The sequence below is a fragment of the Aotus nancymaae genome, unplaced genomic scaffold, assembly GCF_030222135.1.
Source record: "Aotus nancymaae isolate 86718 unplaced genomic scaffold, 86718_ANA_hifiasm-v0.15.2.pri h1tg000032l_0, whole genome shotgun sequence".
Lineage (NCBI taxonomy): Eukaryota > Metazoa > Chordata > Mammalia > Primates > Aotidae > Aotus > Aotus nancymaae.
Window position 1 is genome coordinate 6,569,209 of NW_026988445.1, and position 13,465 is coordinate 6,582,673.

Sequence of the window (13,465 nt, forward strand, 5' to 3'; positions counted from 1 at the left end):
TAGAAATTTCTGTTGCTTAAATCAAAACCACAATGAGATACCATCTCATGCAAGTCAGAATCGCAATTATGAAAACTCAAGAAACAACAGATGCTGGAGAGGATGTGGAGAAATAAGAATGCTTTTACACTGTTGGTAGGAATGTAAATTAGTTCAACCATTGTGGAAGACAGTGTGGCCATTCCTCAAGGATCTAGAACCGGAAATATCATTTGACCCAGCCATCCCATTACTGGGTATATACCCGAAGAAATATAAATCCTTCTACTATAAAGACACATGCACACGTATGTTTATTATAGCGCTATTTACAATAGCAAAGACATGGAACCAATTCAAATGCCTATTAATGATTGACTGGATAAAGAAAATGTGGTACATATACACTGTGGAATACTATGCAGCCATAAAAAGGAATGAGATCATGTCTTTTGCAAGGAAATAGATGAAGCTGGAAGCCATCATCCTTAGCAAACTAATGCAGGAACAGAAAACCAAATGCTATATGTTCTCTCTCATAAGCAGGAGTTCAACAATTGAGAACGCATGGACACAGGGAGAAAACAACACACACCAGGGTCAGTCGGGAATTGGGGGTGAGAGGAGGGAGAGCATTAGGACAAATAGCTAATGCATGCAGGGCTTAAAATCTAGATGATGGGTTGAAAGGTGCAGCAAACCACCATGGCACATGTACACTTATGTAACAAAGCTACACATTCTGCACCTGTATCCCAGAACTTAAAAGTAAAATTTAAAAAAGGAAAAACCAGAAAAAGAAAAAAGGAAATTTTTGTTGCCTATGTGACTGTACACTAAGTGCTAAAGTACAACCTTCTGAGTGGGCAGTGCAACTCAGTGGTTGAGCAGACTCTGCAGCTGAGTGCTTGAGTCTCAGTGTGATTCTGCCATGTACTGGTTGTGTGATTTACTCTGAGCCTCAGTTTCCTCATCTATAAAATGGAAAAAATACTTAATTCATTAGCTTATTGTGAAGATTAAATAAGCTAACATAAGTATCTCCAACTAAACAGCAGTAATAATTCCTGAAAATCAGACTTCTAGATAAAAACCTGGAGTCTGGCTGGGCACGATGGCTCACGCTTATAATCCCAGCACTTAGGGAGGCCGAGGCGGGTGAATCACGAGGTCAAGAGATCGAGACCATCCTGGTCAACATGGTGAAACCCCGTCTCTACTAAAAATACAAAAATTAGCTGCGCGTGGTGGCGCACGCCTGTAGTCCCAGCTACTCGGGAGGCTGAGGCAGGAGAATTGCTTGAACCCAGGAGGTGGAGGTTGCGGTGAGCCGAGATCGCGCCATTGCACTCCAGCCTGGGTAACAAGAGCGAAATTCCGTCTCAAAAAACAAAACAAAAAAACCTGGAGCCTTTTTAACATTATTTTAAGGAAGAAAAATGTGAATGTGTAACGAATCAACCATCCCTCCCCTCTAAGCAATTTCTTAAACTGCAACTAAACACACAAAAATTTCTATACATAAACTCACATTAAGATGTTAAATGCACAAAACATCCCTTCTTGATCACTAAATAACACTAACATATTAATGCAGGAACTTCATGTTTCAAATGCAGTGGTTCCAATGAACCACTGCAATCATTTTTTTTTTTTCGCTTTGGTTCCTTCTCTACAACTTTCTTCAATGCATTCCGAACTTTATTTGGAACTCTTTGTTCCAACTTATACTTAGCCCTACGCAAAAGCAAGTGTTAGATATGAAAGACAGCAAAAAACAGGTTCCAGACCAGGACACAGCAACAATGAAAGGATCACACTGAGCAGGACGGTGAGAGCTTCTGGGCATCAGTAGCGTCCTAAAGTGCACCTCTTCTTATTTTTTCAAGAGTTAGTGTCTCACTCTGTCACCCAGGCCAGAATGCAGTAGCGCAATCGTGGCTCACTGCAGCCGCAAACTTCCAAACTCAAGTGATCCTCCTACCTCAGCCTTGGAGTAGCCAGGATTACAGGCTGGAGCCACCATACCTGCGATCTGTGCTCACTGCAACCTTTGCCCCTCCCCGCCCCCACCCCACCTCCTTGCCTCTCGGGGTTTAAGCGATTCTCACCTCAGCCTCCTGAGTAGCTGAGTAGCTGGGACTACAGGTACGCACCACCATGCCGGGCGAATTTTTTGTATTTTTAGTAGAGACAGGGTTTCACAATGTTGTCCAGGCTGGTCTCTAACTCCTGGCCTCAAGTGATCCTCCCGCCTAGGCCTCCCAAAGTGCTGGAGTTACCGGCATGAGTCACCGCGCCCGGCCACTAATTGCACTTTTTAAAGGTTTATACTGGAATCTCATCTCTTACCACGTGTATTCAACATGTCATTTTTTTTTTTTTTTTCTGCAGACTGTTTTTTGTTGTTGTTGGTGGTGGTTTTTGTTTGTTTTTGAGACGGAGTCTCGCTCTGTCACCAGGCTGGAGTGCAGAGTCGAGATTTTGGCTCTCTGCAACCTCCGCCTCTAAGGTTCAGGCTATTCTTCTGCCTCAGCCTCCCGAGTAACTACAGGCGCATGCCACTGTGTCAGGCTAATTTGCGCATTTTTAGTAGAGACGGGGTTTCACCGCATTGGCCAGGCTGGTCTTGAACTCCTAGACTCAAGTGATCTGTTTATATCAGCCTCCCAAAGTGCCGGGATTACAGGTGTGAGACACCGTGGCGGGCGAGACCCCCCTCTCTCTTAAAAAAACAAAAACAAAAAAACTAAAAAAAAATGTTAAAAAATGTTGTAGCGAGTTTTTAGGATGTGAATACACATTTATTCCCTACATAAACATCAACTAAAATATGTCAAAATGAGGATTCTTGTTTTTGTTTTTGAATTATGGGTATCAGCCGGGCGTGGTGGCTCACGCCTGTAATCCCAGCACTTTGGGAGGTCCGAGGCGGGTGGATCACGAGGTCAAGAGGTCGAGACCATCCTAGTCAACATGGTGAAACCCCGTCTTTACTAAAAATACAAAAAATTAGCCGGGCATGGTGGTGCATGCCTGTAATCCCAGCTACTCAGGAGGCTGAGGCAGGAGAATTGCCTGAAGCCAGGAGGCGGAGGTTGCGGTGAGCCAAGATCGCGCCATTGCACTCCAGCCTGGGTAACAAGAGCAAAACTCCGTCTCAAAAAAAAAAAAAAAAAAAAAAGAATTATGGGTATCAAAACCTATGAATCTCCTTAAGAGAGGAAGGGAAAAACGTTAAGTGTGGGGAAAGCCTTTAGAACAAGCCTGGCCAGTAAAGGTTTGCTGCATTATCAGTCTGGGTCATTAACCTTGTCAATAGTTGTATTCTGTCATTCATTCATTCATCCCTTCCAAAAATATTTTTGGAAAATTCACTTCAGGCCAACTTTTGTTGCCAACCTTGAGGGGACGTGGTAAACGAAATACGTTCCCTTCCTCCAAGGAGCCAACATTTTAGCGGGGGAAATGTAGGCCGACTGTGCTAGGTGCTTCCATGGAACGCGAGGCTGAGCTGGCGACAGAGGCTGATTTCTGGGAAATGCTGGCCCCGGGTAGGAGGCAGGAACCTCGCGCAGACAACGAGGGATTCGCACTCTCGGTCTGCACCGCGCAGTCGGGCGCCAGAAACCCTCCAGGCCCCAGCCGGGTCCGAGGGAGCGGGGTGCGGCTGGATCCCACAACACCAGGGACCCAGGAAAAGAAGGTGAGTCGGTTTGCAAGAAAGGTCTCGCGTGTTACCTTGGGTGAGGAGAAGACATGATCGTATTGTAACTAGGGACCCCCAATGCATCTGTCCCGCGTCCGAGCTGCTGCTGTGTTCAGTGGGCACTGAGACACCTGAGGAGGGCTCCAAACCAACGTTAAGGCAGCAGACAAGGGAAGCAACCGAGGAAATCAAAGTGGACCGCGCCGGGCTGGAGCCGCACTGGGGCGGCGGGTCAGGGCACAGGCGAGTTGGCGGAGGAGTTGGCTGAGGCCATCCAGCCGCTGACTTCCGTCCTGGAACCGACTTCGCGTGAACACACCCGGCGATTCAGAGCTCTCTCAAGTCACATTCTGAGGCCCCGCCCCCGGAACGCCAGGCTAGAAGACCCCGTCCCGGAACTTTGTGTCACCAGCACTAAATGCAGAGGTTCCTCTAGTTGTACCCGGACGCAACTGTGGGTGACCTAAACACTTCCGGCGCGGAAAAATGGCAGCCGCCGTTCCGGACTCACGTGTGAGTGCGAAGGAAAATCTGAAAAAGACCCCAAAGAAGAGGATGAAAATGGCAACCGGAGCCGTAGCGTCGGTGCTGGAAGAGGAGGGCACAGACGCTTCCGATAGCGAAGGTAATGTGGTAGGGCTGAGCTTTGGTGTCTAGGAGGAAGGGCCAGGCTGAGTTCATGTCAAGCAGCGCTTGCGACTGCATTTGCTGCTAGCCCCCCGGGTTTTATCTTGGCACCAAATCGGAGCAGCGACTTTGGCTTAGTGAGGAGGCTTGGGGAAGTCGTGTTCATCAGAGAAGGAACGCTGTCAACTGTAATTTTGAGTTTCTGCATTCTTTTACTAGGCATTTTCAGGGTCACTGTTATTAATTATAATAAAATGGGTGAAACAGCTGCAGCTACCGAGAAACTTACAGCAGCAAAGGGTGAAAGGAAGAGGGTACTTGAAAACAGGAGTAGGATGGATCTCACAGGGTGTAAGAAACAAAAGGTTAAAAGAGGTAAGAGGAAGAAGTCTCGTGTACTTGACTTTTCTTGTGTGGTAGATGCGTGCGTGATTCAGAGACTAAACAATAGTAAGTGAAAGAAGAGGTTGGTGGTTAAGGTCGACTAAAAACTGGTAGCGTTTGATAACTATGTCTCTCAGAGATGCTTGATAATAAAACATGGAAGGATGTGTTTTGAGGCTTTCAACCATGCTGTGTCTGTTGCTCCTCTTTACATCATTTTTGGCACCAGCTTCTTAGGTTGCAAGGAATTGCAGATAATCCCTGACTTCCTACTGCCCAGTTATTGCTGCTTTGTACTAGCTGATACCCATTTAACAGAGCTATCCTTTTATGACATATTTCTAATCATGTCCGCCTTCTGCTTGAGATGATTCAGTGGCTTCCCATCTCGGCATATAACATCCAAAATCTTTATCCTGTGTGATTTGGGCCGGGTTGTCTGTTGTAGGCCAGTCTGCCCCTCACGAACCACTAACTAATCTAGCCATATCGGTATGCTTGTGTTTGTTTAACACCCTAAACATGCTCCCACACCATGGTTTCTGCACTTGTTGGCTCCACTGCCTAGAATAGGTTTCTAATGCTTGCATGTCTCTCCCTCACTTCCTTCAGCCTCTGATCCAGTCCTTTACCAGAGAGACTTGTCCCTGACTACCCTATCTAGTGTACCACCACTACTCTTCTTCCTGCCTTCCTTTCTTCGCTTTTTGACTTATTGCCCTGCTTTATTTTTTTTTTCAACCCTGCCCAACCATTTGATGTATATATTTGCTGCGTATCTTTCCCAACTGGAATGTAAGTTCCATAAAAGTAGAAACTGCTGTATCCTCACTTCCTATTGCCTTGTGGGTCCATCTCCTGCCACATTGTTAAGGAAAACAAACTATTTGTTGAGCAGAAATTAGAGCTTTTGGTTCTGATACTTTTTGAACTCATTAGACTAGTTCGAACAGTATTGTTCAAAAAAGGAAGAGTACTGTATTTGGAGCAAAATGTCAGTACTGCTTACAAATTGGTTCTTTTTTCTTTTTGAGACAGGGTCTTGCTTTGTCACCCAGGCTAGACTGCAGTGGCACAAACATGGCTCATTGCAACCTTGACCTCCTCCCCCACTGCCCCCAAAAGTGATCCTCTTGCCTCAGTGCCCCCAAGTAGCTAGGACTACAGGCACATACCACTGTACCTGGCTTTTTTTTGGTAGAGATGGGATTTTGCCATGTTGCCCAGGGCGGTCTTAAACTCCTGAGTTCAAGTGATCCACACGTTTCAGCCTCCCAAAGTGCTGAGATTATAGGCCTGAGTGAGCTATTGCACTGAGCCAAATTGGATTTTTCTGTTCAAGTACTGGATAATTCCAAGTTGGAACTGTTCTGATGTTTCAGCGTATTATTATAAATGCTGATTAGGTTTTAAGGTTCTCTTGCTATTATAGATCAGCTGCATTATGGATTAAGAAGGTTTTTGGCTAATATGGACACCTAATTTATCTAATTCAATTCAATGAACAATTGTTATGTTCCCTCAGGTTCCAGTCACCCTCTAGGTGTTGAGGATACAAAGGATGAATAAATGTCTGCATTAAAATTACAGTTTTAGGAAAGACATTAAACACAGGACTGTAACATAATGTATTAGGTATAATTAAAAGGTAGTTTTCAAGATCATGGTTCAATTTAGGAAAGGTAAGGATGGAAACAGAAATCCATATCCTCTGGAACCCAACCTAGGCATTGCGTACTTGTATCTTACATGTATTACTGATAATATTACTATGTTATCATTATATTAACATGTCTCTCTCCTTATTGAGATAAGTTCCCCAAATGTCGAAACTATGTCTTGTTTATTTTCACTGGGTCTTCTTTGCATATTTTAGTATTCAGTAAATTGTTTTGTTGAATAAATGAATAAAGTGGCATTCTGTCTAGGCTTTAGAAGAATGAATAGTTTTTTTTTGGCCTGGGAGCATAGAGGGCAGTTTTCTCAGACATAAAAGCATATACAGTGGCATGCAGTCTTTTAAAATTCATGGCCTATTGCAGACAAAGTAATCTTCTGTTATGGCTCTAGTTGTTCAGAGAAGTGACTAGAAGTAAAACTGGAAACTGGTTAAAAGTAGATTATAAAGGGCCTTGTATATTTGTAGGCAGCAGGGAGCTACTGAGAACTTTTTTAAGCAAGATGGTGACAGACATTTATAAGTACTGCTGCCAGATGGTAACTGCCAAAGAGTTTGTAGGCAGTTTTGCAGAACTACATGTTAGGATCTGCACTAGGACAGGACAGTGAAGACAGAGAAAGGCCCCACTTGAAACATTTTTTGGAAAGAAAGTATTCAGTTTTCCAAACAGCCAACTTCGGTGAAAGTTTGTAGCACCGTAAGTTTTGGGCATACTACACTGTTAGAGGAATTTAATAATAACAATAGTTATATTTTTTGAGCTTTTCTAGGTGCTTGGTTCTGTTCTGAGTTCCTTACATATATGTATCACCTCAGAGAATTCTGACAGCTTTTTGAGATAGATGCTACTATTATCCTCATGTTACATTGAAAAAACTGAGACACAGAGGTTTATAACTTGCCACTTCTGTACATAAGCTAATAAGCAAGTTGATAAATGATACAACCATTATTGACATTTGATTATAGAGCTTATGCTCTTGACCACTACCTTAATATGGTTGAGGAATCAGGAGGACACAGATAATAAAAAAATTATCTAGAAAGTGAAAGGGCAGGGCCATTGAATCTAAAGAAAGAAAGGATTGGGAACAAGGAGACTTTGGTATTGAGACAAACTTTTCTCCCTCCCACTCAAGAAGGTTTTATCACCAAGGGATTTTTTTTTTAACTTAACCTGCTAGCAGTAACTTAAACCAAGAAATATTTTTGTGTTCAGATTTCTATAGCACTTCTTCCAGTGTTTATAACCAGAGTATTCCTTCCTTCCTTCCTTTCTCCTAAAATCCACGTTATTTCTGGAAACAAATTCTGATGTTCACGCAACTGTGTAAGAGGCACCTGTGTTGGTACTGCCTTTCAGAGTGACTTTGTGCTAGTTATTTACTATTATCTGCCTCACTTTCCTCATCTACAAAATGAGGATGATAATAGTGTCTACTTCAGGATTGTTGTCAAGATTAAATGAGTTTATATATGTTAAGCATTTAATATTTGGCACATGGTACCCACTCATAAATATTAGTGATGATGATGATGTCTCTTCTAATCTAAAAGAAACTACTAGTCCTTTCTTTTTGCCAAATAAGCTTTCCCACCTTTGGTAACATGGTGATTGTAAGCTGGAGCTCTCCCCAGAAAAGAGGTTTGAATTACTCTAGTAACCCTGTAAGGTGGCTGATGGCATTTCTATTTACAGATAAGAAAAGAAGCTTAGAAATAGTGTTTCCAGTACATCATTGCTTCCTAGTAGAAAACTGTTACCTCCATAGGTGCAGGATGTTATCTGTTATTCCAGCTGTTATACTCTAACCATTTGATCACGTATTGATAAAATTCAAGATCAGTGGTAATGATTTTGATAACAATTGATTGTGTCTGCTTTGTTGTGCCATACACATCTCAAACTCAATATTTGCAGAACAATTTATAATTTTCTTTGTCAAAGCTGCTTCTATCTCTAAGAAAGACACTGCCATGTACTCCCATCAAGCTGGAAACACAAGCGTCATCTTCTTTTTTTTGAGATGGAGTCTTGCTCTGTCACCAGGCTGGAGTGCATGCCATCATGCCCAGCTAATTTTTTATTTTTTGTAGAGATGGCTCTCAATATGTTGCCCAGGCTGTTCTCAAACTCTTGGGCTCAAGTGATCCTCCCGCCTCGGCCTCCCAAAGTGTTGGGATTACAGGCATGAGCCACTGCACCCAGCCTTCAGTTTTTCAAACAATGAACTTTAATATAAACTCATAGCACCATACATTTTGGGCATAGTATACTCTTCAATGAAGTGGATAATAATAATTTTATATACTTTGTTGATTCATTAACATGTGAACTCATGGCCAGTAATGTGCCTGAACAAAGCTTATCCAACACATATTTTCTCTGAAAGGCCCCTTGCATCCTTGTGCTTAGGGACACTGCACAACCCTTCAGCATTATGCTTGAAGGCCATTTTAAGCATTGCAATAACCAAGGAAAAGCACAGAAATAGAAAATGTGGCACTAAATAGACTGTAGGAAGAACACCAGTTTACAGTGAGAAAGTTGAAACAAGGCAGAGTGTTTTCTTCTACAACCTCAGCTAGGAGGTGTGCATGTAGGGAGACTCCAATTCATCACTACTCTAAGCATGTCTGTGAATGACTGCGAAAGTACCATGAATATTGATTTGGGGCTAGAAATACATTTTACTGAGTTGGTGAATTCTCAAATACAGAATCCACAAGTAACAGCGATTGACTGACTGAATCTCCTTGTGAATTGGCAACAGTCTGCATACCCAACCTATGTGACCTGACCACTGCTTACCTCTCAGGGCTCACATCTTGTCAGTCCCTAGACGACAAGTGTCATAGCATGCTGAAGTAGTTTCTTGAATACACTCTGCTCTTTCTCTTTCTAGTCGTGCTTCTGTCTTTTTTTGTTCTCCTTTACTTTCTTCTAACCAGCTCCAGCTTTTTTCTATCCTTTAGGTTTCAACTTATAAATGTCTCTTTTACTTTGTCTTTTACAACTTACCCTGTCTCTGCCATAGAGACAAATAATAAAGGGTCATATATTTTACTTATTATTTTAAAGATAACTTTTTTCTTACTATTTTTTAGAGACAGGGTCTTGGCGTGTCACCCAGGCTGGTGTGCAGTGGCATGATCATAGCTCACTGTAACCTCCAATTCCTGTGCTCAGGAAATCCTCCTGCCTCAGCCTTCCAATGACTGGGACCATAGGTACACACCATGGTCTTATGTGTGCACACCACGACGCCTGGTTCAAGAGTTCTTTATTTAATAAATTTAGTAATGGAGGTCTATTGGTTAAAGATGGAACATTTCTTCTTTGGTTTAACCCAGAATTTGCTATTTAATATAAAAAATTGCTATTTTCCTCTCATGAAACTAAGTATTTCTGTAAAGGTTACCCATGGAGATGGATTTTCTAGTCAGGTAATTGTATACATGTGGTCTTGGTTGAACTACTAAGTTATCAAAAACTTTTAGATGATAGTACTGAGAAACTATAAAGGCAGAGGCTTCCGACCTATAAGGAATCAGTGTGTAAATTATAGATATATTTAAAGAGTACTGGCTTGTTTTATCAGGAAACTGAATCAGACACTTATCTTTGAGTTTTAACTGAATTATAAAAATTGATAGGGATGTGCCCTATGTTTACATTTGAAAAACTTCCTTTATTAAGACCCTACTTGAGTTTCATAGAAAACACACAGATATAACCCATATGTTGTTTGAATTTTTTTTTCTATTCTTGCTTTAATTTCTTTAGACATATGGTATAAGAAAGGTAGAAGAGTGTGCTTTCATGAGAACAAAACTCAAGTATTGTTTGTTAGACTGCAGAAGTTTTCTAAGTTCTGTGGGGATGGAGACCTTGTCACTGTGATGACAGCTACATCTTAATTTGGCATAGAGCCTGATTCATGGTGTAGTACTTGATGTCCATTTATTCATTGAATAAATTAGAAATTTCTCTTAACATGATTTTTTTTAATACTCATATACTGGATTATCATGGAGGTAAAATTAGCAGTTATATATGTCAACTTGAATAATAGCAAAATGACTCATTGAATTTTTGGTGAATTGTGGTACTCTCAGTACGATTTGAAATTTGATCATAGTAAAATTGAAGGAGTTCATGAATCAGAGATATACAGCAGGTGAATGTGGAAAAAACACCACTCAGTATGCTTTTCTCTGTTTTCTCATTCAACTACTCAACAACAATCATCACAGGCTTCTGTGATTAAATGTATATGGATTCCTTCCCACACATCAACAAGTAATCAGTTCTGCAGTGGATACCAGCTGTTTGCTCTCCAATTCATTTCAACATTATCTACCTGGAGGTAGTGTCAGACCCCACAGATTGAGGGCTCAGCCCCATAAGACTGCCCAAACCCTTCAGATACCAGTCCTAAATCCAGACCTCTGGAACTTCTGACTGTCTGACTTAAAATTGGAGTTCCCACAGTCTTCCCTTTGGGTTCAATTAATTTTCTAAAGCAACTCACAGAACTCAGGGAGACACTTAAGTTTACGGGTTTATCGTAAAGCATATTACAAAGGATACAGATGAAGAGATGTTGGGGCGAAGTATAGGGTGAAGGGGTGTGGTGCTTCCATGCCCTCCCTGGGTGTGCCACCCTGCAGGAACCTCCAGGAGTTCAGCTATCCAGAAGCTCTCTGAACCATGGTTTTTTTGAACCTTTTATGGAGACTTCATTACATAAGCATGCTTGATTAAATTATTGGCCATTGGTGATTTGTTTGACTTTCAGCTTCTCTCCCTTCCCAGAGGCTGGGAATGAAGCTGAAAGTTCCAAATCTCTAATCCTGTCTTGGTGCATCTGGTAACCAGCCCTGATCCTCCTGAAGCTGCCTTGGGACTACCAGCCCTCAATCATTAGCGTACAAGAAGACACTCTTTTGGAGATTCCAAGGATTTTAGGAGTTGACCAAATACATATTTCACAGTATCACAGAAGGTGAAGTGCTACAGTCTGAATTTTAAATAATATAAAAATGACAAGTGTTATAGAGGGGAAGCTAATCCCCTACCTGAGTTATCCATGAACTACTCAGATTTATTGATGTGATACCTTGTTGGAAGTTTAGATACAATATATACTTGGTTCTTAAGCTTGTAGTCTTAAAAAAAGAAAAACTAAACAAACAGAAAAACAGCCTCCCTAGACAGTAAATCACCTCAAGTGAAAAAATAAGGACAGTGGTTGATGATATCAAGTATGATAAAGGGTAAGATGATAGCCCCTACCTCTGAGTTATCCTTGAGCTACTCAGATTTATGGAAGTTCAACTCTAAGCTTGTAGTCCTGGGACAGGATGCGGGGTTTGGCGGGGCGGGGGGGAGGGGGGAAGCGACAGGAAGCTTCTGTTGTCTGTAAATCAACCCAGGTTAAAAAAAAAGAAGCCTTGATTGTTGTCCAGGGCCATGATCTGATTTACTCTTCCCTCATAAAATGTGCCTATATGACTATAAAATAGTAAGGAGGATCATTTCAGGTTTTCCAGGGAGTTAAAAAGCCTGAATTGTTCTGGTTACGTATGTGAAAAATGGCCATATACTGATAACACAAGACTTGATAACAATTCAGGTTAGAAGGTCCTGGGAGATATCCCTTCATTTTTGATAAACTACAATGCTGTACTTAGGATATAATAACCTAGCAGATAAATGTGCTTTTCATCAAACTGTAGCTTATAGCCTCCTTTATCATTTAAGTTACTTAAAATAGCAAAGGAACATGCCTAAGAAATGAAGTATATCGTAGTCCTACTTGAGTGGTTTAGCAATTTATAAGACAGGCTCAGTTAACAGACTACTTCCAGGCTCTATCTGTTTTGGCTTGCCCGCTAGCACATGTAATCACATCTGACAGTGTTTTCCCATGGTAGCACTATTATTTTATTTTTGGTTATTTTTATGGAAACCTGGGATGACTTCATTTTTTTCAAAGGTAAAATTTTTTTTAAGTTTTAAAGCATCAATTTTGAATATTCTAAATTTAGTAATTGGTAGGAAAGACCACGTGGCATGAGCAGAGCAGATGATTTACAACTGAATGGGGAGCAGTAGTTTTATAGAGCCTTGAATAACTAGGGGGATGTGTATACTTAGGTAAAATCAGAATGAGGATGGGGAATAGACTATTCAGGTTAACTGAGGCTTAGAAATTTTTTAAATTCAAGCTTTATTAAACTATGTTTTAAAATATTTAATGAGTAGCTACATTAGCTCAGCACACATTAGTCCAAATTGAATCTTTGATGCAAAACTTTGTAGTGTCTCAGAAGTCCAACAGTCCCATTAGCTTTGCCGTTTTGACTTTGGGCATGTTTTTAACTTTTCTAAGCTTCAGAATCATCACCTTTGTAAATAAAGTAATAAAAGCAACTCATAGACATGTTGTGAGATGAGCTGGGTATGGTGGCTTACTCACAGCACTTCAGAAGGCTGAGGTGGGATGAGCATTTGAGCCCTGGAGTTCGTTACCAGCCTGGGCAACATAGTGAGACTTCATCTCTACAAAAAATTAGCTGAGTGTGGTGGTGTGTGCCTGTAGTTCCAGCTACTTGGGAGGCTTGAAGGAGAGGACTGAGTGAGCCTGGGAGATCCAGGCTGCAGTGAGCCAAGATTGTGCCACTATATACCAGACTGGGCATCAGAGTCTCTTAAAAAAAAAAAAAAAAAAGAAAAAGTGTTGTGAAATGATAATACATAGAAAGTGTTTTATAAATAGTACCTAGGTCTAACTGTGTGTTAGCTCTCATTATTTTACAGTACTTTGAAAAGGTTGTAGGACAGAGACATTGGCCACTCATGAAATAAAGTAAAAAGTGGCCTGCAGGTGATGATTCCATGGCATACGGGTTATACACTATAACAAGACTTAGCACTTTTTTTTTTTGAGACCGAGTCTCGCTCTGTTGCCAGGCTGGAGTGCAGTGGCACGATCTCAGCTCACTGCAACTTCCAACTCCCTGGTTCAAGCAATTCTCCTGCCTCAGCCTCTCTAGTAGCTGGGATTACAGGCATGCGC

General features: G+C 41.5%; 1 protein-coding gene and 1 long non-coding RNA gene across 3 annotated transcripts in view; one reads left to right on the forward strand and one right to left on the reverse strand.

Annotated features, from left to right (window-relative positions):
* LOC135277423 (uncharacterized) overlaps positions 1–4,017 on the reverse strand; it is a 145,054-nt gene extending 141,037 nt beyond the window's left edge. For both annotated transcript variants that reach the window (XR_010345022.1, XR_010345021.1), the window contains exon 1: positions 3,721–4,017. This is a non-coding gene — a long non-coding RNA (uncharacterized LOC135277423). The remainder of the gene's footprint in view (positions 1–3,720) is intronic.
* A 135-nt stretch (positions 4,018–4,152) lies between these two features.
* The window catches only part of RRP15 (ribosomal RNA processing 15 homolog), a 35,046-nt gene continuing 25,733 nt past the window's right edge, over positions 4,153–13,465 (forward strand). Inside the window, exon 1 of the mRNA XM_012459681.3 lies at positions 4,153–4,313. Within this exon, the coding sequence (XP_012315104.1) occupies positions 4,175–4,313 (139 nt within the window). The 5' untranslated portion in view covers positions 4,153–4,174. The remainder of the gene's footprint in view (positions 4,314–13,465) is intronic.